The sequence below is a fragment of the Capricornis sumatraensis genome, chromosome 1, assembly GCF_032405125.1.
Source record: "Capricornis sumatraensis isolate serow.1 chromosome 1, serow.2, whole genome shotgun sequence".
Classification (NCBI taxonomy): Eukaryota; Metazoa; Chordata; class Mammalia; order Artiodactyla; family Bovidae; genus Capricornis; species Capricornis sumatraensis.
Window position 1 is genome coordinate 109,396,538 of NC_091069.1, and position 27,595 is coordinate 109,424,132.

The 27,595-nt window shown below is 46.1% G+C and overlaps 2 protein-coding genes across 6 annotated transcripts in view; both read left to right on the plus strand.

The window, feature by feature from the left end:
* The window catches only part of SYNJ1 (synaptojanin 1), a 94,603-nt gene extending 88,482 nt beyond the window's left edge, over positions 1-6,121 (plus strand). For 2 of the 4 annotated variants that reach the window (XM_068980406.1, XM_068980415.1), the window contains one exon: positions 3,202-6,121. In XM_068980406.1, coding sequence (XP_068836507.1) covers positions 3,202-4,002 — 801 coding nt within the window. In that variant the 3' untranslated portion in view covers positions 4,003-6,121. Of the gene's footprint in view, positions 1-358; positions 380-3,201 lie in introns of those variants that run through there. The other 2 variants (XM_068980421.1, XM_068980429.1) reach the window with 1 other exon arrangement.
* A 7,688-nt stretch (positions 6,122-13,809) lies between these two features.
* Positions 13,810-26,493, plus strand: CFAP298 (cilia and flagella associated protein 298). Of its 2 annotated transcripts, XM_068975369.1 has the most exons (7): positions 13,810-14,579; positions 17,712-17,879; positions 19,518-19,585; positions 22,724-22,882; positions 24,171-24,302; positions 25,816-25,911; positions 26,210-26,493. In XM_068975369.1, exons 1-7 carry the CDS (start codon positions 14,441-14,443, stop codon positions 26,318-26,320), a joined length of 873 nt encoding a protein of 290 aa, XP_068831470.1. In that variant the 5' UTR covers positions 13,810-14,440; the 3' UTR covers positions 26,321-26,493. The 2 variants fall into 2 exon arrangements, with proteins under 2 accessions (XP_068831470.1, XP_068831479.1); XM_068975378.1 differs by lacking the exon at positions 25,816-25,911.
* The last annotated feature ends 1,102 nt before the right edge of the window (positions 26,494-27,595 follow it).

The following is a 27,595-nucleotide window of genomic DNA, read 5'->3' on the forward strand; positions in this document are numbered from 1 at the left end:
CATCACATAAGGAGGTTGGGGTTCAGCATATGAATCTGAGGGGACACAAACATTTCATCCATAGCCTGCTGAAAATACTGCAGTGCTCTAATAATGTATTTGGAATATTATTTTTGGAATTACTACTTTGAACTAGTTAGTAATCAACCTCAGATAAAATTAAATCCTGAGCCCTATTACAGCAGTACATTTTATTGTCTCTTGATCTTATACTGTGACCTGCAGATCTCACTGCTCTTGGATCTTGTATGTAATAAAAACTGAAAGTGTTTTGAAGACTGAATTGTTAGGGTTGCTGGTTGGTCTCAGATTGTCCTCCTAACTCTTTCCCTTGATGTCTGTGTTTCGTTTCTCAAAGCAGGAGCAACCATCAGGGTAACAGGTATCGGATTATTTCTCAATCTTATATGTGCTTCTCATCTGTCTTAGCACATGAGATGTATGAACCTTTTGCTTCATACATCTAAATTTTCACCCATTTTTAAAAACCACCTGTCCACATTAATAAATTCTGTTATCATACCATAAAACCTGCTTTTTTTCTTAGTATTTTGAATTCTTAGGAACCATTTTAGTTATTCTTGCTAATGCTTTCCCATTTATTTTGCCTTTATTTTTTTTTTTACAAAAATTAACAAGACTAAAAAGTATAACTTTACGAAGGTAAGCTTTAGATATATGAAAGTGTATTTGGCAAAACCAAATTGGTTCTTGGTTTTAACAATGGCATAATTATGTAAGTACAAAATTCAATTTTTTTCCTAGATTTCTTTTGGGAAACTTAAAAAAATAACTACTAGCATGTAGATTATAACTAGTAGCACTAGTAGATTTTTTTTTTTTGTTAAAGAAAAATTGATGATTTACAAAGATGAAAGTTAACATTATAGCAGGATTATTTAAGGGCCTTTCCAACACCCTTCTCTGTAAAAAATACCATCATCATTAATGTCAAGTCATCATAAATGCTGCTTAGATACATAGAAATTCATTCTAATGCAATGAATGATGATGTGGCTCTCATAATTTCATATCTCATTGGGCAAAATGATCATGTTTCTATTAAATTATTTTGAAAGAAAAATTTGTTAATATATGAAAATAAAGATATTTAAATGTGCAACATTTATTTGGCAAAGGCCTGTTATTCTAAGCTGTACAAAGCATCAACCTCCTACCTATAATGTCTGTGTCATGGACTCTGTCTACCATGGGAGAATCAGGGCCCAGACCCACTCAAGTACTTCTCTTTTGTCATATGAATCGTAAATAACCCAGTCATTACTGGTAGTGTATAGCTAATTGTAATTTTACAGTGTCTATAGTAAATTTGTCTCTCAGGTACTATAATACACTTAGAATACAGTTTAGAATCTATGACATGTCTGCTCTTTAATTTTGTACAAATTTATTGTCATATTAAGTTTGAAGAAAAATAAAACTTGTTTACTTAAAGTATACTATAGATTAGAGAGTGATTCACGTAAGGAGTTATCCACACCGTTTCCTTTTGCAAATGAGCACCCTTCCTTATTCATTGTTTTTTTTTTTTTTTTTTTTTTTGCCACTCCATGTGGCTTGTGGGGTCTCTGTTATGTGACCAGGGGTTGAACCCAGGCCCTGGCAGTGAAAGCAGAGAGCCCTAACCACTGGGTCGGAAGGGAATTAGCCTTACCTGTTCTTAAGCACCAGGTTACTGTTTAAGAAGATGCAGTTATGTTTTATTGGAGTTTCCCAGGCAGCTCAGTGATAAAGAATCTGTCTGCTAAAGAAGACACAGGTTCGATCCCTGGGTCAGGAAAATTCCCTGGAGAAGGGAATGACAACCCACTCCAGTTTTCTTACCTGGTAAATCCCATGGACAGAGGAGCCTAGTGGGCTATCGTCTATAGTCATCTTGTGGGGTTGCAGAGTCAGATATGACTTAGCGACTAAAACAAGAACAGCAAAACAATGTTTTATTGAGACTGCTGCTCTTTTTTTCAGCATATCTTATGAATGTTTAGTTACTTGCTGTAACAATGACCTAAATTCATTTTGGGTCATGCTCTATTTTGTACATTGCAAGTCTTTAGCTAAGTAAAATTCTCCCTCTCCTGTGCTTTTCTTACCTTTAATTTGGCATAAATATCCAAGTCATCCACCTAGTTTTAATAATTATATATAGAGTGTTTTTTTTTTTTTAATTAAAATGGAGTTCCCTCCAAAAAAATAAAATGGAGTTCCCAATAAAGCTAGCTACTTTTCTCATACAGCCAGGCTTCAGTTCAGTGTTTCCCTTAGAAAAGTAGCCTGTGCCCGGTACCACAGCCGGGCTCCACTCCAGCTGGCTTCTTTGTGAACTGGGCACACAGGGCGGATTTTTCATGACTGTGAAGTAGGTCTGACCCCTCCTCCTGCCAGTAACCGTTCACAGCCAGCTCTGCGACGCATAGCTTTATTTTGGTTGAAGAATTACTATCCCAAACAGAAATGGAATTCCTCCCCGTACCACGCCATCCAATTTTAAAGAATCATTGCAGTTAGTTATTAATAAACCTATCTAAAGATGAAGAAGGTCAATTAAAAAATATTTTCACATTCAGAATTTATTCTACAAAGGAGAGCTGACATTAAAAGGCAAAGAATGCTTTGAAAATTTTATTCTACAAGTGGAAAAGGAAATGATGCATTATCTTCAGCTTATGAATACAGATATACTAATAAAATTAATTTTTATCCATAAAGTTGAATTTCCATAGTAACATTAACTCTCAATGAAAATATATTTCAAAAAACAGTGAAACCACATCATCATCACAGATGGGTGTTGGAAGTTTATTCATAGCAATTTAGCATAAACTTTGAATTGAATGTGAGTTTCTTAAGTTCATTTGATTATCTGATACAACTGGGCATGAACCAAACTCATCTGCTAATTCAGTGCAGTTCTCCATTTTACATATCAATACTTGCATGGATGAAATAAGCTGTGTTTATAAAAGAACTTATTTAGCACAGTTTAAAAAAAAAAAATTTCATGGTACTTGTTTAACCACCAGAGTAACAGACTACACAAAGCTCTTTTTTTTATTTTTTGAGTATGTATACTTGACCCCCTCAGAATGAAGAATACTCGAGACAGGAAGCAGAAGGGGCATTCAAAGTAACTGTATTGCTTTTTGTTTGTTATGATTATTCAATGGGCTCTCTCTTTCCCAGGTGAAAACAAACGGAGTCTCTGCCATCAGATTGGACTCGCCATTAAAGAGTGACCCATTTGAAGACTTGTCATTGAACCTGCTTGCTGTATCAAAGGCTCAGCCATCTGTTCACACCCCAAACCCAAGGGGGTTGACGCCGTTGCCTTCTGCAACCCCAAGTAACACGAACACTCTGAGTTCTGTAAGCTGCATGCCGACAATGCCTCCAATTCCAGCCCGGAGTAAATCCCAGGAAAACACGCGATGTTCCCCAAACCCATTCATCCCAAGCTCGAGCAGCACAAATCCTTTCACCAACAGGACCGCCACCCCCGGAAACCCCTTTCGAGCTGAGTCTCAAGAATCAGAGGCCACTTCATGGTTCTCCAAAGAAGAGCCTGTTGTTCCAAGTCCATTCTCTTCGCTGAGGGCTCTGGGTCAGAACAGTAGCAAGCCTTCATCCTCCCTGGATGGGTTTAATGACAGTTTTGATCCGCAGGGCCCGCCTGCACTAACAGTCAGCAACCCCAAAGGATGGGTAACCTTCGAGGAAGAAGAGGACTTTGGTGTGACAGGGAAGTCAGGGTCCACTCCTCCAGACGTTTTCCTGGGTAAGCAGCTGAGCTCGTCTCCTGGCTCCAAGGTGACGCTTGGTGATGACTGGGGTAGAAGTACCAATGTGTCTCTCTGTGTGTTGCCAGCAAGAAGACCACCCCCACCGCCTGTCCCTCTGCTCCCACCTGGCACCACCCCTCCCACAGACCCTTTCACAGCCCTGGCCTCTAAGGCATCACCCACACTAGACTTGACAGAAAGATAACGTCACACAGTAGAGAGCAGTTGTCCCTTTAGTTTTGGCAGGGTAGAGCCAGAAGATTTGGGCATTCGTTATTCATGATGTGCAATAAGTAATTGTTAAGTGCACTGATGTTGTCATGAAATACCACTATTTAATGTGTACAGAGTTGGAATATGTGTATATCAGAATTAAGGAAAAATCTTTCTCATTATTAACTGGAATTTTGGTGTGTTTCTGTTTGGATAAATAAGAGAGAGTAGAAGCCATAAAAAGTGCTTGAAGCTATTTTAGAAAACAGTCCTCATTCAGAAATTCTTCGTCAGTCTCCTTGAAAGCATCTCACAAAGCCCAAACAACTTCTAGCCAACATTGGTGCCAGCCCTTTCCTACTTGTCAACAATTGGTATTTATAAGTATTTACCAAAGAGCTGTCAAAGGTGTACTGGAACAGAATTTAGAAAGACATTGCTTAAAAAAAAAAAGTGTATACACACGCAAACACACAAATGTATACACTTACATACTGGTAATATGCATCACTTAAATTCTAGGGTATAAGTCAGACCAAATTTTTACCTAAAAGTTGTAACAGAGTTCTCTTCTCCATATAATCAGATGGATGGCTGAAAATGAAATTTGGACATTTCCATTATCTTTCTTTCCAAATCTAGAGTAATCTCACGACGAAACCAGAATTTGCCCCCGTTGCACACCCACCCCTTCTGACACATACACCACACACCCCCTTGTCACTCTGGTCCCACACCTCTGCCTGCTTTTCTCGGGGAGGAGCTTCTTGCAGCCGGAAGCAGCATATTGTGTGGACCGACCCTCCTTCCTTTCAAAAAAGCGCGCTGGCCACAGATGGCAGGAAGGCATGTGCCACCAAATTCAGTGAGAAGTAAATGGGAGTTCAAGGCCCACGGAGGTGTCCGAGGATGGCCCTCCCTGCTTCTCTAGCTGGTGAGCCGGGCAGCCCCCACCCTGGGGGGTGCTGAACTGAATCTCCCTGTTCCCTCTCCCCATCTGTGATGCTGCTTTTCGCTCTTAGAGGCTACACCTCAAATTAGCTGTGGATTTTGTCTCCTGCACTGCCAGTATGCAGCTGATCCTGCTTTTGATTAATTTTATGAAGACATTCATAATTTATACAGAATGTAGTATTTTGATATCATTGAGGAATCCCAGTCAGAAAATTCCTGGAGCGGTAGTTGTTTTGTTGTCAGTTTGAAATCACCTTTACCCATTATATTAGCGTTCCTTTTATACAAAGAGTTGTAAATGTCACCTGAATTTCATTGTCCACATTTAACCTTTAAACATGTGCACTGGGGGAATATCAGAAAATGGAGTTCAGGGCTAAGAATACGTAAGATGTAAAAAAGCACAGCAAGCTGCATTGCACTTAACCACATAAAGCAAATCTATTAGGAAAAAGCACTTTTCTAAATGCTCAAATGTTATCAGAATACTATATTTATAAAAGTAATTCTCTCTCTATTAACAGCCAGGACTTGCTATTAGAAATAACTCGTGAGTTTTATATTGTGCTTTTTGGGGAGGTCTGATCATTTCAGCAGTAGTGTATTTTAAACAGCAGTATTACTATAAGCAATGTGCTTCAAAATGTGAATTAACTTGTTGAAACTGTGGCTTTAACATCTGTGTGATTAGTGTATATGGTATTTGCTCTCCGTTAGGAAAATAACTCATTATAAACTTGAGTGCGACTGCAGTTCTGTGAGCAATGTTTCCTATTGAATAGAAACAACTGTCTAAAATACACATATCAAGCAGCAGCTCAGCCTTTTTCAGGAAATTCTATCGATACTTGGCAAGTTGCTGGAAAAGTGCACAAAGTTATGACAGACAGTTAAAGGCACACTGCAAATTAGCCATTATTCTGCATATTATTAAAATATTGACCAGTTCTGTTAAAAGCAGAGCAGAAACTAAACACTAAGGATCTCTTTGTGAATTCTTTGTTCTCTATAGTAGATTGCTGTTTATATGTAAGAATTTTATTGCTTATGTGGCACACAGTATTTATAACTATATACTTTATAGGAGTACGGTATTAAAGTCAGTGGCATATAAACACTGAACATATCCTGTGAAATGTGCTGTCATATGAAATAAATATACCTGTCTTTACCATACTGACTGCTTTGCTCAAAAGGGAAGAATTTTTCCAACTATTTTCCTTTAACTTTACATAGATGAGTTTGGCAACGTTTGAGGATTAATTCTTACTGTCAAATCAGGTTTTTTTTTAATCAGGTATTTTAATTCAAGATGTTATTCTCATCCATTTGATTTCTCTGTGTGATTGTTGTTGTTCAGTCGCTCAGTCATGTCCAACTCTTGGCGGCCCTATGCATTGCAGCACACTAGGCTTTCCTGTCCTTCACCATCTCCTAGAGCTTGCTCAAACTCGTGTCCATTGAGTCGGTGATGCCATCCAACCATCTCAGCCTCTGTCTCTATGTGATACTTCTGCTGAAAGTAGAAAGCTATTCTCAAATTACTAATCGTCATTAAGAAGTCATGTGCTTATTCTGTAAGAGAGGCCCTTATTCAAAATCTTGCTGGCTTGAAAATAACACAGGAGGCATGAATGATGATTTTCTGACCCACAGCAAGAGAAACAGCTGGGAGGTGGGGGTGGGGCAGGTGAGGGGAGCAGAGGGGAAGCAGGCTAATGAATAGCCAGACAAAAGAAGAGACCACCTTAAAAGACCCAAAGTAAGAGACTGAGGCTGGTGTCCCTGTGAGTATTGCCTTTTTTTCAGATTGCTATTTAAAACAATGACCTTGATTCTTTAATTCAATTACATTCATTAATCTCTGATTAAGAAGTTACAGATACAGAATAATAGGCTTTGTAAAAACTTTTTAAGGTAACTGTAGATTTGTATGCGCTTCCATGGTAGCTCAGACAGTAAAGAACCCACCTACCAATGCAGGAGACAACAGGTTTGATTCCTGGGTTGGGAAGATCCCCTGGAGAAGGAAATGGCTACCCACTCCAGTATTCTTGCCTGGAAGTCCCCTGGACAGAGGAGCCTGGCTGGCTATACAGTGCATGGGGTCACAAAGAGTCAGGCACAGTATAGCAACTAAACAACAACCTGCAGTTGTTAACAAATAATACAGAAAGATCCCAGGTATCCTTTATCCAGTGGTAACATTTTGCAAAACTACAGTGCAATACCAGAGCCAGGACTTTAACACTGTTATAAAAGATGATTCCATCTCCCTGAAGATCCTGCGTGTTGCCTTTTCCCCACTTCTCTCCCATCCCATGCCCTTCTCCTGTGTCCTTAACTTCTGGCAACCACTAGTCTATTCTCCATAGTAGATTCTGTTCTCCATATTCACTATAATTTTGCCACTTCAAGAATGTTACATAAATGGAATCATGTGTGTGTAACCTTTGGGGATTGACTTTTTTACTCAGCACAGTTCTCTGGAGATTCATCTGGATTGTGTATATCAATAGTTTGTTCCTTTTTATTGTTATATAGTATCCCATGGTATGGATGTATCACAGTTGGTTTAACCATTTATTCATCCACTGAAGGACATTTGGGGTGTTCCCAGTTTGGGACTATTATAAATGAAGCTCCTCTGAACACTCGTCTCAGGTTTTTATGTGAACGTAAGTTTTCATTTCTCTGGGATAAATGATCGGGGTACATGCTGGGTCATAGAGTGGTTGCATGCTTGGATTTTTAAAAAGCTGCCAAATTTTCTTCTAGAATGACTGAACCATTTTACATTCCCATCAGGAACCTATGAGTGACCCAATTTTTCTTACCTTTGCCTGAATTTCATCGTGGCCTTGTTTTTACCCTAAGAGCTAATGATGCTGAACATGTTTTCATGTGCTTATTTGCCATCTGATGCCTTTTTTGGTGTGTGAAATATGTGTCTTTTGCCCATTTTCTAAATAGATTGTTTTTTAACTGTCATGTTTTGAGGGCTCTTTGTATATTCTAGAGACTCCACCTCTGTTGAATATGTGCTTTTAAATATATTTCTCTGTCTATCGCTTATCTTTCAGCCTCTCCACATGATTTATAGCCAGATCCTAAGCCCTGCAGGTCCACAATTACCAGAATGAGTGATTGACACAGGAAAACCAAACTCATGTATAAAGCAAAATGCCACTTTATTAATGTTAGGAAAAAAGTCTGACCACATCAAGATATCAAACGGGGAAAAATGGGAACTCATACATTGTTGGTGAGAGGGCAAATTGGCACATCAATTCTAGAGAACAATTAAATAACATCCAGTAGGACTTCCCTGACGGTCCAGTCATTAAGAACCCACCTTCCAACGCAGGGGGACATGGATTCGATCCCTGGTCTAGGAAGATTCCACATGTTGCTGAGCAATGAAGCCCACGTACCTCAATGCTATGCTACAGGAGAAGCCATCACCATGAGAAGACAGTGCACCACAACTAGAGAACGCTTTCGAAGAGGACAAAGACCCGGCACAGCCAAAGAATGATTCATTTAAAAATATATAAATCATGTCCAGTATAAGGCTCATATATTCTATCACAACATATTTGACTTAGAAATTCTAGCACAAGTGGAGTAGGAATGCACATTGTTTGTAATGGTGAAAACTAGAAAGAAACTAACCATCAAGGGAATGGAGTGACCTATTTCTGGTGGAATGTAGTAGTGAAAAGAAGTGAATGAAATTTTAGTAAATTTCATTATGGAGCCATAAAGCAAGGTACAAAATAATACAGTATGACATTAGTTATATCAAATTTAAAACATACCAAACAGTGTTCTGTATTTGTTAGGGATACATATGTGTGTTATGTATGTATGCTCAGTCCCTCAGTTTTTTATGACTCTGCGACCCTATGGACTGTACCCCACCAGGCCATGGGATTTTCCAGGGAAGAGGACTGGAGTGGGTTGCCATTTCTTTCTCTAGAGAATCTTCCTGACCCAGGATCGAATCCACATCTCCTGGGTCTCCTGCATTGCAGCCGGATTCTTTACCTGCTGAGCCATGGGGGAAGTCCCACATACATGTGTTAATGGTATTAAAACAATTTTTTTTCAGTACAGTATAAATTGTCCTTTTCTCTCTGGTTTCCTGATATTTAGCAGTCAACATGAATGCCCCATTAATTACCTGTACCGGAGTGTTTATCACTACTAATCGATTGCTTCAGCAGATACAAATGCTTATAAGATGCCCTTTACCCTAGAAAGGAAACAGTACCTAAAACATTTAGAGATAATAAGCCAAAGTACATAGGAACACACAGATGTCATATTTGTCTTCAAATTCAGAACCCACTTGGGTGACAATACAATAGGCTTTGGCATGATTTATGATCACTTAACTTTGATGCTGGGAGGGATTGGGGGCAGGAGAAGAAGGGGACGACAGAGGATGAGATGGCTGGATGGCATCACTGACTCGATGGACGCAGGTCTGAGTGAACTCCGGGAGATGGTAATGAACAGGGAGGCCTGGCGTGCTGCAATTCATGGGGTCGCAAAGAGTCGGACACGACTGAGCGACTGAACTGAACTGAACTGAACTGAATTAAAACTACAATGAGGAAAGTGAAGTCACTCAGTCATGTCTGACGCTTTGTGACCCCGTGGGCTGTAGCCCGCCAGGCTCCTCTGTCCATGGGATTCTCCAGGCAAGAGTACTGGAGTGGGTTGCCATTTCCTTCTCCAGGGTATCTTCCCAACCCAGGGATCGAACCCGGGTCTCCTGCATTGCAGGAGATGCTTTATCCCGAGCCACCAGGGAAGCCGTGAGGAAGAGCTACACACAAAATTTGCATGACACGGCCTGTGTGAGAAAAAAAGGACCTTAAGAAAACACGGAAAGGAATGCAGTGTAAGAATACAAAGGCAAATAGCAATGCTGACAAAGATTAAAGATGGTGCAGGTGTTCGACCTGTGACAACGTACTTAATGGGCTTCCATGGTGGCCCAGTGGTAAAGACTCTGCCTGCCAAGTCAGAGACCCAAGTTCAATTCCTGGGGTGGGAAGATTCCTTGGAGAAGGAAATGACAACCCACTCCAGTGTTCTTGCCTGGAGAATCCCGTGGACAGAGGAGGCTCTCAGGGTACAGTCCAAGGGGTTATGGACACAACTTAGCGCCTAAACAATAACAATGTAAAGTTAGTAAGTACATACCTAAACAGAACTGGATGACCAGTACAAACATGGGTTTTCTATTCTTTTCATTCCTTTTACATTTATTAAAAATTATACCCTGAGATCCTGTCTGTAATACATGAGTGTGTGGATATATGGTTCTCACTACCTAGAAGGCTATATATAAAGCAAGTTTTAAGCAGGAGTGGCCTGATGGATACTTAGTTGGATTCAGGAGAAAATCAGAGGAGGATCTTACAGCCAGCAGTCAGGACGTAGGTGAACCCAGTAGACCCCTTTCTCCCTGTGGGTAAAAGACATTTCCCAGTCTGACCAGTACTGCATGTTCCAGGGTCTCGGTGATCCCTGCCCCAACAGTTCAGTTCAGTTCAGTTGCTTAGTCGTGTCTGACTCTTTGCGACCCCATGAATCGCAGCATGCCAGGCCTCCCTGTCCATCACCAAATCCCGGAGTTCACTCAGACTCACGTCCATCGAGTTCGTGATGCCATCCAGCCATCTCATCCTCGGTCATCCCCTTCTCCTCCTGCCCCCAATCCATCCCAGCATCAGAGTCTTTTCCCATGAGTCAACTCTTCGCATGAGGTGGCCAAAGTACTGGAGTTTCAGCTTTAGCATCATTCCTTCCAAAGAAATCCCAGGGTTGATCTCCTTCAGAATGGACTGGTTGGATCTCCTTGCAGTCCAAGGGACTCGCAAGAGTCTTCTCCAACACCACAGTTCAAAAGCATCAATTCTTCGGTGCTCAGCCTTCTTCACTGTCCAACTCTCATCCATACATGACCACAGGAAAAACCATAGCCTTGACTAGACGGACCTTAGTCGGCAAAGTAACGTCTCTGCTTTTGAATATGCTATCTAGGTTGGTCATAACTTTTCTTCCAAGGAGTAAATGTCTTTTAATTTCATGGCTGTAGTCACCATCTGCAGTGATTTTGGAGCCCCCAAAAATAAAGTCTGACACTGTTTCCACTGTTTTCCCATCTGTTTATTTCCCATGAAGTGATGGGACCAGATGCCATGATCTTAGCTTTCTGAATGTTGAGCTTTAAGCCGACTTTTTCGCTCTCCTCTATCACTTTTATCAAGAGGCTTTTTAGCTCCTCTTCACTTTCTGCCGTAAGGATGGTGTCATCTGCATATGTGAGGTTATTGATATTTCTCCCATTAGTCTTGATTCCAGCTTGTGTTTCTTCCAGTCCAGCATTTCTCATGATGTACTCTGAAGATAAGTTAAATAAGCAGGGTGACAAAATACAGCCTTGACGTACTCCTTTTCCCATTTGGAACCAGTCTGTTGTTCCATGTCCAGTTCTAACTGTTGCTTCCTGACCTGCATACAGATTTCTCAAGAGGCAGGTCAGGTGGTCTGGTATTCCCAACTCTTTCAGAATTTTCCACAGTTTATTGTGATCCACACAGTCAAAGTCTTTGGCATAGTCAATAAAGCAGAAATAGATGTTTTTCTGGAACTCTCTTGCTTTTTCCATGATCCAGCAGATGTTGGAAATTTGATCTCTGGTTCCTCTGCCTTTTCTAAAACCAGCTTGAACATCAGGGAGTTCATGGTTCACGTATTGCTGAAGCCTGGCTTGGAGAATTTTGAGCATTACTTTACTAGCATGTGAGATGAGTACAATTGTGCGGTAGTTTGAGAATTCTTTGGCATTGCCTTTCTTTGGAATTGGAATGAAAACTGACCTTTTCCAGTCCTGTGGCCACTGCTGAGTTTCCCAAATTTGCTGGCATATTGAGTGCAGCACTTTCACAGCATCATCTTTCAGGATTTGAAACAGCTCAACTGGAATTCCATCACCTCCACTAGCTTTGTTCATAGTGATGCTTTCTAAGGCCCACTTGACTTCACTTTCCAAGATGTCTGGCTCTAGATTAGTGACCACATCATCATGATTATCCGGGTCGTGAAGATCTTTTTTGTACAGTTCTTCTGTGTATTCTTGCCACCTCTTCTTAATATCTTCTTGAACGGTTTTATGAAGACCTACAAGACCTTTTAGAACTAACACCCAAAAAAGATGTCCTTTTCATTATAGGAGACTGGAATGCAAAAGCAGGAAATCAAGAAACACCTGGAGTAACAGGCAAATTTGGCCTTGGAATGCGGAATGAAGCAGGGCAAAGACTAATAGAGTTTTGCCAAGAAAATGCACTGGTCATAGCAAACACCCTCTTCCAACAACACAAGAGAAGACTCTACACATGGACATCACCAGATGGTCAACACCAAAATCAGATTGATTATATTCTTTGCAGCCAAAGATGGAGAAGCTCTATACAGTCAACAAAAACAAGACCAGGAGCTGACTGTGGCTCAGATCATGAACTCATTATTACCAAATTCAGACTTAAATTGAAGAAAGTAGGGAAAACCACTAGACCATTCAGGTATGACCTAAATCAAATCCCTTATGATTATACAGTGGAAGTGAGAAATAGATTTAAGGGCCTAGCTCTGATAGATAAGAGTGCCTGATGAACTATGGAATGAGGTTCCTGACATTGTACAGGAGACAGGGATCAAGACCATCCCCATGGAAAAGAAATGCAAAAAAGCAAAATGGTTGTCTGGGGAGGCCTTACAAATAGCTGTGAAAAGAAGAGAGGCGAAAAGCAAAGGAGAAAAGGAAAGATATAAGCATCTGAATGCAGAGTTCCAAAGAATAGCAAGAAGAGATAAGAAAGCCTTCAGCGATCAATGCCAAGAAATAGAGGAAAACAACAGAATGGGAAAGACTATCGAGATCTCTTCAAGAAAATTAGAGATACCAAGGGAACATTTCATGTAAAGATGGGCTCGATTAAGGACAGAAATGGTATGGACCTAACAGAAGCCCCGACAGTACTAGAGACGAAAACACACCTATCTCCCCTCTGGGCGCCTTCCCCCTTCTATCCAGTATCATTCTAGCGGTCTTCACATGAGGCTCTGGGTTGCCTCGACGCATTCCCAGGCCTACAGTCTCCCACTTTCTTCCTCTGCCCGGGAACTTCAGGGATACAGATTCAATGCAGGGAGTCAAAGTGTCAGGTATGCGGAGTGGCAGGTGCTTGTAAAATTCAAATCAATTCGTATTCGGCAAGGCCTTTCCAAAGAGACAACCAGGGGTGGGGAGTCTCGATAACTTTGCGAGCGCCTCGTGAAAAAGGACTTAGTGCAAACGTTACCCATCCCTTTAAGACATTCCTTGACCATCCTATCTAAAAAGTGAATCACCCTGTTTAATTTTTACTTTTTAAAATCTGCCTTATCCGTTTATGTTTGCTTTCTTTTTGTCACTTACACCGAATATAAGCTCCATGAGAGCCGTGACCCTGGACCTGCCGCCCTGTTTGGGAATAAACAGCGCCGCCCACGACTGCCTTTAGTATTTTGCTGGACAGTGAATGACGACAGTTTGGGGAGCGTCGTTCCGGCGTCAGCCGCGTCAGATACACTAGACTTGGGGATCCGAATCACCCGCATGAAGAAGTACGGGCACGTTCCCAGATTCCTCAGTCCTGAAGACCAAAGAACCAGCAGCCGACGGTCTCTCTTCAGCGATACGTCACAGCCTCTCTCCTCAGCGTTCCAACCGGAAGCAGCCGGAGGCGTTCCCGGAAGTCGAGGCTGCGGAAGGCCGAAAGGCTGGCGAGGCCTGGAGCGCCGGTGGGAACACTGCTGTGGGGGCTCGGCGCCTCTGGGTGCCCGCCATCCCCTCCCATTCCCGGTCGAGCAACCTCCCTGCCCCTCCCCTCCCAACTCCGTGGATGGAATCTCGGGCCCCCGGGGAGCCGACCGGGCGGCCAGAACTCCCCTCAGCCGGCTGGTCGGTTTGAGGGTTGCCACGGCCACAGCCACTTCCGGGAGCGGGGTCTCGGCGAAGTCGGCTCGGCCGGTGCGGGGGCCGGTCCGGGAGCCCCTCCCTGACTCTTTGCTCGGCTGCACCTACTGTCCCGGTAGTGGAGGGAGGCCCGGGTCCCCGCGCACCGTAGCTTCCCCACCCTCAGGGTCTGCCCTTGAGCCGTGGGCCACAACCCCCACCCTCAGACCGCGTTTCTCTGTTCCTCGCGTTTCTTTGTTGCTCCTGGCAACAGCCACTTCCGGGAGCGGAGCCGTTTCCCCCAGTTCCTCAGCCCCGTCCCAGCACCGTGAGTGCTCGAACCCAGGGTTGCGGCCTCCCGGCAACCGTTAGTCGGTAATCTTCGCTGTCCGCCCGCGGAGGCCGGTGACCGCAGGCTGCTTGTCCCGGGCCTTCCGGCGAGGCTCCCGCGGCCACCATGGTTCTGCTGCACGTGAAGAGGGGCGACGAGAGCCAGTTCCTGCTGCAGGCGCCAGGGAGCTCGGAGCTGGAGGAGCTCACGGCGCAGGTGGCCCGGGTCTACAACGCGCGGCTCAAGGTTCAGCGCCTCTGCTCAGGTGCGGCGCGGGGCCTGGGAGGGGAGGAGAGAACCGGGCCCGCGGGGACGGGGCGAAGTTGGGTGGGACCCGCCAGGCCTCCTCGGGCCGGCTAGGGGCGACCGAGGGTCAGGCCGGTGAAGACTTTGCGAAGACTAGCAGCTGTCGGGCTTGACATGGGGACCGCGGGTTTCCCCAGAGATGCTTCCAGGAGCGGCTGCACCGCGTGGGAAATCAGTCCTGAATATTCATTGGAAGGACTGATGCTGAAGCTGAAACTCCAGTACTACCTGATGCAAAGAACTGACTCACTGGAAAAGACCCTGATGCTGGGAAAGATTGAAGGCGGGAGGAGAAGGGGATGACAGAGGATGAGATGGTTGGATGGCATCACCGACTCAGTGGAGATGAGTTTGCGTAAACTCCGGGAGTTGGTGATGGACAGGGAAGCCTGGCGTGCTGCAGTCCATGGGGTCGCAAAGAGTCGGACACGACTAAGCGACTGAACTGACTGCACCGCGTGGATGGGTGCTCGGAGCAGACGGGACGGGCCGCTCCAGGGCCTGGGGAGTCGGGACTGGGGCTCTGTAAGCAAAACAAACCGACCTAAGTCCCGAAACCGAGGAGGAGGGGAGGGGGGACGGGAGGTGGCACGGGAGAGAGCCTAGAGCCTGGGCCCCAGAGCAGGTGTCGGGGATCTCCACAAGTGTGAGAGGTGGGACGATCCCCGGGCCGATTTTTAAGAGTGAGTGTTCTCTTTTGAGATTTTGGAGATAGAGCAGTCTCCGGGGGGTTTGGTGGGGGTGGGAGAGCCACACAGCTTTGGGATGGTTTTCAAGGGCGAGAGACAGTAAGAGAGCCTCGGCGTTCTTGCCTCCTTCCGTGTTTCCTGCTCTAGGAAGCAGCCTGATCCTCATGTTACAGTGTTTTGGTCACTGGCCCCCGCCCCACCCCCACCCGCGGAGCGGCGACGGCCAATGCAACTTTCCAGCGCGCTGGAGATGTTCCCTGGCGGAGCAGTGGTAGTTGCTATGAGTCGTGTCCGACTGTTTGCGACTTTGTGGTCTGTCCACGGGATTCTCCAGGCAAGAATGCACTGGAGTGGGTGGCCGGTATCACAGGTGGCTGTTGAACACCGCCAAGACACTGCATTCTTTATTTCAATTCATTTAAATGTAAATTCTAGTGGTAATGTGCCTGCCAATGCAGAAGACATAAAAGCCACAGGGTTCAATCCCTGAGCTAGGCAGAGCCCTGGAGGAGGACATGGCAACCTACTCCAGTAATCTTGCCTGGAGAATCCCATGGACAGAGGATGCCTGACGTCCATGGGGTCGCAAAGAGTCGGACACGACTGAAAGGAGTTAGCACTCAGAGCCTCTTGAAGCTCCTAACTGTCGCCTTAGGCAGCACAGTGCTTGACAGTGTGTTAGTCCAGGTGTGATCCACGATGTCATTGTTTCTGTAACAGGTGATTTTTGTACCATAGAGTACTCCTTAAGGATCGTAAACTATCCGTTCCTTAAGAACTCATTTATGGGTCATGCCTATAGTTTCTTAGTAAAATTTACGACTAAGGCCAAGCTCAATTAAGTGTTATTTTAAAATCAAAGCATCTGGGGGGAAAGGGGCCTCAGCTTCTTTTTCTGTGAAATTATCAGTTGAAAAGTGGTGTTGATTGTTCAGAGTCTCATTAGTGAACGGGAAACCCATTCATTTAATCTGTGCTACCTGCTCAGTCCTGTCTTGACTCTTTGCATCCCCATGGACTGTAGCCCGCCAGGCTCCTCTGCCTGTGGAAGTTTCCAGGCAAGAGTACTGGAGTGGGGTGCCCTTTCTTCCAGGGGAATCTTCCCAACCCAGGGATCCAACCCACATCTGGCAGGCGGATTCTTTTCCTAGTAGCTCAGATGGTAAAGCATCCGCCTGCAATGCAGGAGACCTGGGTTCAGTCCCTGGGTCGGGAAGATCCCCTGGAAAAGGAAATGGCAACCCACTCCAGTATCCTTGCCTGAAGAATCCCACGGACAGAGGAGCCTGGCGGGCTACAGTCCATGGGGTCACCAAGAGTCTGACACGACTGAGAGACTAGCGCACAGCATCACCTGTCTATAGTCCTTATTATGGACCTACGTTCAGGCGGCTGTACCCAAAGACAAGGACAAATGAGGCCAGTTCCTTGTTCCCCACTTCCCTCGTCCCCAGATACTTACAGTCGGGTTGGGAGAGAGAAACAATAAGTATCCCATAAATAGCCCATTAAGTTCGACCATTTGTTCCATCAGTTCAGTTCAGTCGCTCAGTTGTGTCTGACTCTTTGCAACCCCATGGACTGCAGCACGCCAGGCTTCCCTGTCCATCACCAGCTCCCAGAGCTGGCTCAGACTCATGTCCATCGAGTTGGTAATTTGTTCTGTGGTATTTGTTCCATAGTATTGTGTTATTACAGGCCACCTGGTGTCTTCTCAAAGTGCTATGAAGACCCCACATACCTCTTTCATGTGAAAGAAGGGAGCGAGAGAAGGAAGAAAGGCAATTTTGCAAGGTTAAAACGTGGACTCATTTTGGGGTGAATACATGTGGAACAGGAAAATTAGAAAGCATGCATCTGAATAGTGAACATGATACTAGAAAATCGAGGTCTTTTCCTGTCTCTGCCACCGCGGAAGGGCTGCAGTAGTAGCAGCGTGACCTGAGCAAGCCTCAGGTGATTCCGCTGCGAATTGGGGAAGATGGGGATGGTGATAACTATCTTGGCCTACCTCACAAGGAGAAATTGAGATAATCTATGCGAACACACTTGCAAAACCATAATGCCCTATGTGGGTATGTATTCAACCTGTCAGTGAATTTGAATTTATGCCTCCTGAGTGCCAGGAGGTATAACATAGCACAGAGGATTGGAGCACAGAAACTGTAGCCTGTGACCAGTGGGCAAGCCCCCAGATGCTCTGCTTCTGTTGATCTAGGATGCATTGGTGAGCGTTTGTCAGAGGTCAAGGACAGGTATGCCATAGCAAGTGACATCTCAGTGTCTGTTAAATAAAATAGCCAACGGGCCCCTGACCTCTAGGAAGCTTCCATTCCAGTGAAGTGTAAGGTGTTATAATAATGACTGTGATGCATATTGTCTAACTTCCTTTTGTTTTTAAGAAATGGAAGAATTAGCAGAACATGGTGTATTTCTGCCTCCTAATATGCAAGGACTGACTGATGAACAGATTGAAGAACTGAAATTAAAGGATGAATGGGGTGAAAAGTGTATCCCTAGTGGAGGTTCAGTATTTAAAAAAGATGACATTGGACGGAGGAATGGACAAGGTAATCCAGATTTTTCTTCTCTGCGCATGCCTGAATATAACAATAAGTGTGAAAACTTCAAGTTAAAAAACTGACCTCAGTATTTCTATTCAAACTTACAAAATACTGTACCATATAACTCCTTGTTGTTGTTTTGTTGCTAAGTTGTGTCGAACTCTTTTGCGACCCCATGGACTGTAGCCCACCAGGCTCCTCTGTCCATGGGGTTTTCCAGGCAAGAATACTGGAGTGGGGTGCCATTTCCTTCCCCAGGGGATCTTCCAGACCCAGGGATTGAACCCTGGGTTTCCTGCATTGCATGCAGATTCGTTAGCGTCTAAGTCACCAGGGAAGCCCTAATAACTCCTTGTAGCAAAACGCTCAGAGAAGGCAATGGCGCCCCACTCCAGTGCTGTTGCCTGGAAAACCCCATGGACGGAGGAGCCTGGTGGGCTGCAGTCCATGGGGTCGCAAAGAGTCAGACACGACTGAGCCACTTCCCTTTCCCTTTTCACTTTCGTGCATTGGAGAAGGAAATGGCAACCCACTCCAGTGTTCTTGCCTGGAGAATCCCAGGGACGGGGGAGCCTGGTGGGCTGCCATCTATGGGGTCACACAGAGTTGGACACGACTGAAGCGACTTAGCAGCAGCAGCAAAACACTAATCCAGGATAAATTAGATGGAATAAAAGGCCTCTGTCTTCTTGCTCTTACTAAGTTTCAGCTAGCTTTTAAATGTAGTAGATGAACCATAAGAAATTACCAACTTTATAGGCAACAAATGATTGAAAATTGGCATTTTCATATCATTCAGTTTAATAGTCTAAGGGGATAATCATTGAAAACGTATTGCAGGGTATGTTTTGTTACAGTTTGTACATCAGAGTTTATTTAGCGATTCTGTGTGGAAAGAGGAAATGAATGTCAGCCCAGCAGTCTCCACTTGAATCTCCTTTTAGTATATGGTTGTTCGTGTGGGACTGGAGGGGAAAAGGGGTGGTAACCTATTTTGATACCATATCCCTCTCAACCTGCATAAAAAGCTCCCTTTAAAGGATTATAATTGATCAGTTAACAAACACTTAAGTACCTATTATACCCTTAAAACACTCTTAAAAGCAAAAGAAAGAAAGTGTCCATGCGAAAGAAAGCCTTTGCATGCTCGGAAAAAAAAATTAATATTGAGGATAAGAGGAATTTCTATTAATGGTATTTATTTTGCACTTTAGCCTAGAAAATAATAATAGTTGGTTGTCTTCCACATCTTTTCATACCTAAATCCATTCTCAATTTGGAGAGATTTTTTTTGCTTTTTAGCTGGAATTGCATCAAAGAACTAAATCATAGTACTTATAAAAACAATTAACAGAACATTACCAGTTCACTATTCATCTTTAAATCAAGATTGTGTTAATCACTTTGTTTTAGTACAGTTTTGTATTTCTAGTATTTTCAGTGACTAAGTACCAGTGTTATTTATTAAGAATACCAAGTTTGAGAACTTAACTAACTTCTGACAGCCAGCTTTCCTATGTCCTTTGCCTAGATTCCATTCTTGTACTTTCTCTCATCTCACTTCCTCCCTGACTCAGACAGAAGGGGTTAAGAAGAATCCTAAAGATGGCTGTTTCTCTCTCCCTTTCCTTTTTTTATTTTTAGCTCCAAATGAAAAAATGAAGCAAGTTATAAAGAAGACTATAGAAGAAGCCAAAGCCATAATATCTAAGGTTAGCTTCTTAAATGATGTTCTAAACCTTGTCTTTTGAAATACAAATTCCAAAAAGCCAGCCAGCTCTTTTTCATTCTTTCTTTTTCTCTGTCTTTCTCTTTCTGTCTGTCTCTTTCCTCCTCTCCCACCGTGCCCCACCCCCCTTCCTTCCAGAGGCAAAGGAAACAAACATGTTTAGAGTGGGCCTTAGCTTGTTTTTTCTTTCCCTTTCTTTCCTGCAATCCTCTCAGTTTCTTCAGGGCAGATAACAATGGTTACTGGCTTGTGTAAAGGTGGCTCCAGATATGGATTGGTGTGCATATGATTTCGCTTCCTTAGCCTTTTTTCCTTTTTAGTTGAGCTATTCTTGATTCACAATGTTGTGTTACTTTCAGGTATACCACATAGTGGTTTTTTCCTTCCGATTATACTGAATATAAGTCCACGTGCTATTCAGTAAATCCTTGCTGCTTATCTATTTTACGGGGCATAGTTTGTGTCCATTAAGAACTAAAGAAAGGCAAGTAGGGCAGATGCGAACCTTGTGGCCGCTCACTGGATCTGCAGAACCTGATTGACACAACAGGTGTACATTATGAGTTAGCGCTTTGTAATCATCTGAAGTGCTTACACACAAAATACTTCATTGAAGGAGAAACGTAAGTCAGACCGTTGACAGGCATAGGCTGTGAGTCTGGAGGACGGTAATTTAAGGGTTTTTCGGGAACTGAGTGGCTTTTGTTTACGACAGTCCTTGCCCCCGCCCTCCCTCCACCATGGGTCTTCTTCCTGGATAACTGCTGCCTCTCCTGTCCCTCCCAGTGCTCTGGGTATCATTGTGATTCCTAAGCCAGCGAATCCTTTAAGTGATTCAGGGGAGCATGCTTTTCTGCCTCTCAATATAGGAAAGGCTTCGGTTCAACCCAGGGTTTACAAAATGAATTTGGCTGCAGAGACCTTTTTTTTTAAAGGATGAATGTGAAAGTCGCCCAGTTGTGTCCAAATCTTTGGGACCCCATGGGCTGTAGCCCGCCAGGCTCCTCTATCCATGGGATTCTCCAGGCAAGAATGTTGAAATGGGTTGCCATTTCATTCTCCAGGAGATCTTTCCAACCCAGGGATTGAACCTGGGTCTCCCGCATTGCAGGCAGACTGTTTACCGTCTGGCCCACCAGGGAAGCCCAGAAGGATAGATGATAACTAGTAACATGTAGTCAAGTTGGCCCATCCCAGAACAGGTTAGGAGAGCAGTGGCCTGGGCCCTACTCTGCCCGCTCCACTCCCCCACGCCTCCTCCTGGGGAAATCCTTCCTGTGCGTTTATGTCACTTCTTCCTGCTGCCTGTGTGTATTTTTATGTTGTCATTTCATAGTTTAGAGACAGCTTTCACAGGTCTTCCAGTCGCTTTTCTGCAGCAATTAGCCCGAAGTGGCAGAGCCCGTGCGGCCAGGGCTTGATTCTCACCCAGGGCCCTTCATGTAGCCCCAACATGTAGCTGGCCTGGCTCCCACCTCCCCAGACCTGCCACGTCGGGGGCAGCTAGCCCCATGGGTCGGAACACGCGGCAGACAGGTGGGCACTCAGATCCCAGTAGCTCCACCGTACAGCCCCTGGGCCCCAAGCCTCCGCCTCCATCGCTCAGGTTCCTCCGGGGGAGTGTGGAAGGTGGTGGGACATCCAAGCTGGGGCCCCTTGAGGGCAGCGACATCTGTGCACTCATCCCCCTGGGACCCACCCTCCGCCGAAAGTGGAAGCCCAGGACTGCGGGGAATCTGCCATCCTTGACTTTTTCTGTCCCCCACCATGGTGCCTGGTGAGGACCACCGCCCTTGGTATCAGTGGAGCTTTTGTAGAAAGCGACCCCCTGGCGCCCCTGTCTGGGTATATTGAGGGGGGTGGCGTTCTCTGGTCTGGACCCCCGGGGCTAGTGGACCCTCACACCACCTGTGGGCGCGGGCCCCTCCCGGGGAGGCCCGATACATGTGATGGGGGTTTCTGACTTGGAAACAATTTCATAAGCCGCCCTGGGAGTAGGTAAGGCAAGAGAGGCCCCCAGAACCTCAGGCCCGATCCTCCCAGGTTTCTGAGAACCTGGCCGCTGTTTTCTTTCCCCCCACAGACATGGCCACCTTGGGGCCCCCAGTGGCCCTTGAGCGGCAAATCCAGAAGCCTCTCCCGTCTGACTCCTGAATCACATCTGACTTTGCACCACATCCACGGGTCTCCTCTCGCAGCTTCTGGTTGCTGTTTTCTCTTCGTCTTGCTGCTTAAATCCAGTGTTTGACCAAGTGTGTTAGCCTCAGCTCGCTTCTCTTTCTGTCCTTTCTTCCTTGGCATTTTATCTTCTCTGCCAAATACCAGCGTCCACTCTCTGCAGATAATTCTCCAGTCTCTGTCCTCTACCCCAGAACCCTTGTTTACTTGCAGCCTGGGTTTCTTTCACCTGGAAGTCCAGCCAGCCCTTCCAACTCAAGTTTTCTAGGCCTGAACTCCTGGATCCCTCTGCCATGTGTTCTGTGTCGGAGCTGGCCCTTCCTGCAGACTTTTCATTTCTGTTAACACAACCACCAGTGTATCAGGGTCCCCTTTGTCACTGCCCCTCTGTCACCCGAATGCCTTGTCTGGTCCACGTGCTCCCACGATGCCTCTTGAATCCCAGCTGCTCCCCTCATTTCCACAGTTACCACTTTGTTTACGGTCCCCCAATAGTCTTTGTGTTCAGATGTCAGCTGGGGGGGGCCTGCAGTTCAGTGCGGCTCTAACGCTGACTACCCAGCGCTCACGCAGACACCACGAGCTAAAGCATGAGGTCCCCGACCAGACTTCTCTGGCGGTCCCGTGGTTAAGACTCCGCGCTTCCACTGCAGGGGGCATAGGTTCGATCCCTGGCCGGGAAGCTAAGATCCCAGGATTCTTGCCCTCGGAGTGTTCTCTGTGCTTCACCCCCTGGATGGCACTCATATTCTGCGTTATCACCGAGGCTGTGGCGGCCGTGGCTCAGCCCCACAAATAGATCAGAGTCATGTGGGTAGCAGCACCATCTGATTCTGTTTGCTGCTCCGGCAGCAGCTGGCGTGAGTCTTGTACCAGAACCTGATTGACGTCTGTTGAGCTGATTGGCTGCATCATAGATAACAGTGCCCACCACCACTTCCAGAAACAAGTGGAAGCCAACGTCTGCATGACCATGGAGATGGTGAACGATGCCTTGGACCAGCTTCGAGGTGCCGTGATGATAGTTTATCCCATGGGGTTGCCGCCGTACGATCCCATCCGGATGGAATTTGAAAATAAAGAAGATTTGTCGGGGACTCAGGTATATGGGTGGCTCTTGGGGTCTCTATAATGTGAGTTCATGCCTACCCCCGCCCCAGGGCAGAAGCCGCTCATGTCTGACCTCATATTTGTCCTGATGTAGTTTTTGCTTCATACACAGCTTTCCATCTTGCTAGGCTCGGCTTCAGAGCAGAGTTGTGAATTCAGGGGAGGGCCCCAGCGGTTTGCTCCTGGTTCAGGGCTTGGCACACACAGGAGCGGCAGAGGAGGGAGGAGCTGAAACTTTTCCCGTTTTCTTTGGGAATTGGGAGGCACTGGGAAGCCAGTAACCTCATTTGTGCCTGTTTCTGCCAGATGTCTTGGTCCCATTGATGGAATTTTGTGTTCTGGCCTTCCCTTTTGCTCCTGAATATTTTCCTAGCTTTATGCTCCACTTTCGCTTGTTTTTCTCATTTATTCCTTACCCTGTGGGGCAGTATCTTTTCCTCTGAGCCATCTTAAATAGGCGGGAGATGAAGAAGCAAACTGACAGCCCCGTTATACCCACATGGATCCTCCTCAGCTTATGATGGGTTATGTCCCAACAAGCCTAACATAAGTTGAAAATAATTAATTGAAAATGCATTTAGTGCCCTCAATATCATAGCTTAGCCTCTCACCTGCCTGAAATGTGCTCCAGAATACTTACATTAGCCAATAGCTAGAAAAAAATCATCCAACACAGAGCCTATTTTATAATGTGATTTACTAAATACTATACCGGAAGTGAAAAACAGAACTGTTGTCTGGTACAGAATGGTTGTCAGTGTATCAGTTGATTGGTGATCATAAGCTCACCGCCACGGCCCAGCATCCCAAGAAAACATCACACTGTTATCACTAGACTGAGAAGAGATGAAAGTCAAAATTTGAAGTATGTTTTCTATTGAATGTGTATCCCTTTCACACCATCATGTGGTCAATAAGTCACAGATGAAATCGTTGTGAGTCGGGGACTTTTATATGTAAGCACCCAGCAGGATCCCCGTTTTCCTCCCTGGCCGTAGTCTAAAAATCTGTCTCAGAGGGGCCTTACATCATGCATGGATGAGGGTGCCAGTGAGACAGGATACCCCCACCCCCCAGAGCAGGAAGTTACCCAAGTCAGGGCGTGAGTGGGGACTGACAGGGAAGGTACCCAGGTGAGCGAGGGTGGTGAGTGGGCAGGGAAGCCGGTGCTCCCAGGGTCGGGAGGGCAGGGCACCGGAAGCCTGTCCCTCTCTGGGAGGGCCACTGACCATGCCAATGCCCCAGAACCCTTAAAGCTCAGTCTCGCCCGTGGCCCCCAGGCAGGGCTCAACGTCATCAAAGAATCAGAGGCACAGCTGTGGTGGGCAGCCAAGGAGCTGAGACGTACCAAGAAGCTTTCAGACTACGTGGGGAAGAACGAAAAAACCAAAATCATCGTCAAGATTCAGCAGGTAAGCGCTTTGACTTTAAGGTGTCACTTGGTTTTTTTTTAACTTACTTTCACACTGATAAAAATTTACAGTGCATCTGAAAGATTTAACACTCCGAAGCAGGTACTCTAATCCTGTTTGGTCCAAGCTTAAAACTGTCCTCTTTATGGAGCAACGGAAACTGGAAGGAAAGGGGGATCAGTTGACAGTACCTGGCATTTGTTTGTTTTTTCCAGTTTGAACAATGTATTATTTCCTTCCGGCAGGGCAGTGTCTTCACTGCTGTGCGAGGGCTTTCTCCAGCTGGGCTGAGAGGCCCTCCTCACTGTGCTGCGTGCGCTTCTCATTGCAGTGCAGGGCTCTAGGCGCTCAGGCTCCGTATTTGCGGTACACGGGCTCAGTTGCTCGTCAGTGTGTGGAATATTCCGAGACAAGGCTTCGACCTGTGCCCCCTGCCCTGGCAGGTGGATTCTTAACCCCTGGATGACCAGGGGAGTCCTGGAGTTCCTTATAACTGGGGGGAAAGGAGAGTGTACCAAGATGATTTCAGCTTTAAAAAATAGGGCTTACAAGTAACTCAAAACGCTTCTGGAGATGAAAAATGCAGCCCTGCACGCTGGTCTCAAGGTTTTCAGAGTGCTGACGGCCTGTGAACGCGGTGGAGGGCTGGAGACCTGTAAAGACCTGGTGTAGAGCTGTGTGCCTGCAGACTGCTGTGTGCATGCCCTCTCCTAAACCGTTTCTCTAAAGTTTGGGGGAAACAGGGTGGCCTCCACAATTGTCACTACCCCTTCCCCACTAGACCTGCGGTGGCTGGCTTGGCAATGGCTGTAACCAACACACACTCCCCGGCCTCCACTGTGAGGGCCCAGAGCAAGAATGAGACTCCCTTGACGATTCGCTTTGGATAATGAGAGATGCATGACCTGTTTCAGATCAGTTCAGTTCAGTCAGTCAGTCGTGTCTGACTCCTTGTGCCCCATGGACTGCAGCACACCAGGTCTCTCTGTCCATCACCAACTCCTGGAATTTACTTAAGCTCATGTCCATTGAGTCGGTGATGCCATCCAACCATCTCATCCTCTGTCATCCCCTTCTCCTCCCACCTTCAATCTTTCCCAGCATCAGGGTCTTTTCAAGTGAGTCAGCTCTTTGCATCAGGTGCCCAAAGTATTGGAGTTTCAGCTTCAGCATGACCTTGTTTAGCCGTCCACAAAGAACAGTTTGGGCTTTGGGCTTCCCAGTTGCACAGTGGTAAACAATCTGCCTGCCAGTGCAGGAGACCCAACAGACAGGGGATTCCATCCCTGGGTCGGGAAGATCCCTGGAGTAGGAAATGGCAACCCACTCCAGTATTCTTGCTTGGAGAGAATCCCATGGACAGAGGAGTCCAGGGGGTCACAAAGAGTCGGACCCACTGGAGCACAAAACAACAACCGCAGCAGCAAAGGCAGTTGTAAGACGTGAGCTGTACCCTCCTGGGTCATCCGTAGAAGGCCTTCACCCATAGCGTGCTGTCCCCTCGTCTTTTCAGAGGGGCCAGGGAGCTCCAGCTCGAGAGCCCATCATTAGCAGCGAGGAGCAGAAACAGCTGATGCTGTACTATCACAGAAGACAGGAGGAGCTCAAGGTACTGCGGGATGGGTTTCAACAGGGCAGACACTGGGGTGTTCACCCCTCTCCCCCGTGCCTCACCCAGGCCTTGTGGCAGCTGGGGGCCGTGGGTCCTGCAGGATGTGGCGGGGGGGGGGGGGGGCTTCGGAGCTGCAGCCTCACCAACGCTGTGGGGCCCCTGCCCGGTGTCCCCCTGCATTAGAGTCTGGAGGTGTCCTGCTTCTCCAGGGAGGCGGGGAGTGGGGAGGTTGGTCGTGGATTCTGTAGAACACTTTCCTGGAATGCCGCCCTGAGCGAAACCCATGTGTTTGCAGAAGCTGGAAGAAAACGATGATGACTCCTGTTTAAGTTCTCCGTGGGCGGATAACACTGCTTTGAAAAGACATTTTCATGGCGTAAAAGACATAAAGTGGAGACCCAGATGAAGTTTCCCCGTTGACAAAGCTTTCCAAAATATTAGCTCACCTTTCTTTAGGTAAAATAATAATAACCATAGCTTAAAACAAGACAGCTGCCACCCTTTGTGAACGTTGTTGAAATCTCTAGTTTTCCTTTCAGTTTGAATTTTTAAAGTAAAAGTGAGTTCTTCAAGGTTTTGGATCATAATAAAAACATCCTCAAAAGAATCTGGCTAAATTATTTTTATAATCTGTCTACTATTTGAGGCTTTTTATCTACTATTTGAGATACTGGAGGTATAGTTTCATTTTTCCTCCCTGATTGTTTGATTTTACATTCTCAGGATGTTGAAGGTACCTTTTCCTCCACAGCGAGTCAGGGGTCCCCTGTGATACTTGGCCATCAGTGGCCACTAGAGGCCGCCCGATGCTGAGTCTTGTTTCAGAAACGGCCGTGATGGGCCAGAGGGTCTAACCATAGTCTCCCAGCTTCAAAGGTGAAGTTCTGCCCCAGGTTATCAGCCATGATAACCTGGCTGGCCTTGTCTTCCAGGAGTGAAGGCCACACCTGTGAGGGAAGTTGGGTGGCCAGAGCAGGCTAGCCTTGAAACGGGACAGATCCCTGTGTCGTTTCTGGGCTTTTCCCGAAACCAAATGCAGACCCTGGTGACGGACGGTTGTCCCGTGGGCTCAGCCTGCAGCTCCCAGCATGCTGAGCTTGGCCCTGAGACTGCCAGAGGCGAGCCGTATTGGCTCGGTGGCCATCTGAGCCCTGGCTTATTCACCATCCCACCTGGCTTTCTGGTTCACCTTTTTGAGTTCTAAATTCTCCCAACTCATCTCTGCAAGTACGGACGCTTCGGCAGCTCAAGGACATCTCTCAGGCTGTGCTGCCAGGGGCGGCCCACACGTCTGGTCCTGCTTCGTTTGGCCCATAGAGGACTCTTCTCCCAGCGGGAGGAAAGGCATTGTGCTCACTCCGTGGAGGAGCGAAGTGACACAGATGCCCCCTGGCCTGGTCTCCCTTGTGCCCACTGCTGTGCTGGCGCCCAGGGCGGGAGCTGGGACCCTCGGTTCCCAGGCCTGGTCCCATAGTGTTAGGCAGGGACTGGCCAGGTCTACCCCTGCTCTTCTCCACACGCCAGCGAGGCTCGCTCAGACTCTTGTGGGTTGCCATTTCCTACTCCCAGAGCTGACTACCTATTCGCATTTCTGCTGTTCTTGAGATTGCATCTTCTAAAGTGGCTTGTAACTTGACTGTACGCCTTGACTGTACCTTACTCTTGATTAAGTGTCAAATTT

What these genes read in the sequence shown, in the direction of transcription:
- CFAP298 (XM_068975369.1), top strand. Translation starts at nt 14,441, where the DNA reads ATGGTTCTGCTGCACGTGAAGAGGGGCGACGAGAGCCAGTTCCTGCTG. An exon ending in GGTTCAGCGCCTCTGCTCAG is followed by an intron (nt 14,580 to 17,711) that starts GTGCGGCGCGGG and finishes TTTGTTTTTAAG; the next exon opens with AAATGGAAGAATTAGCAGAA. An exon ending in AAGATTTGTCGGGGACTCAG is followed by an intron (nt 22,883 to 24,170) that starts GTATATGGGTGG and finishes CGTGGCCCCCAG; the next exon opens with GCAGGGCTCAACGTCATCAA.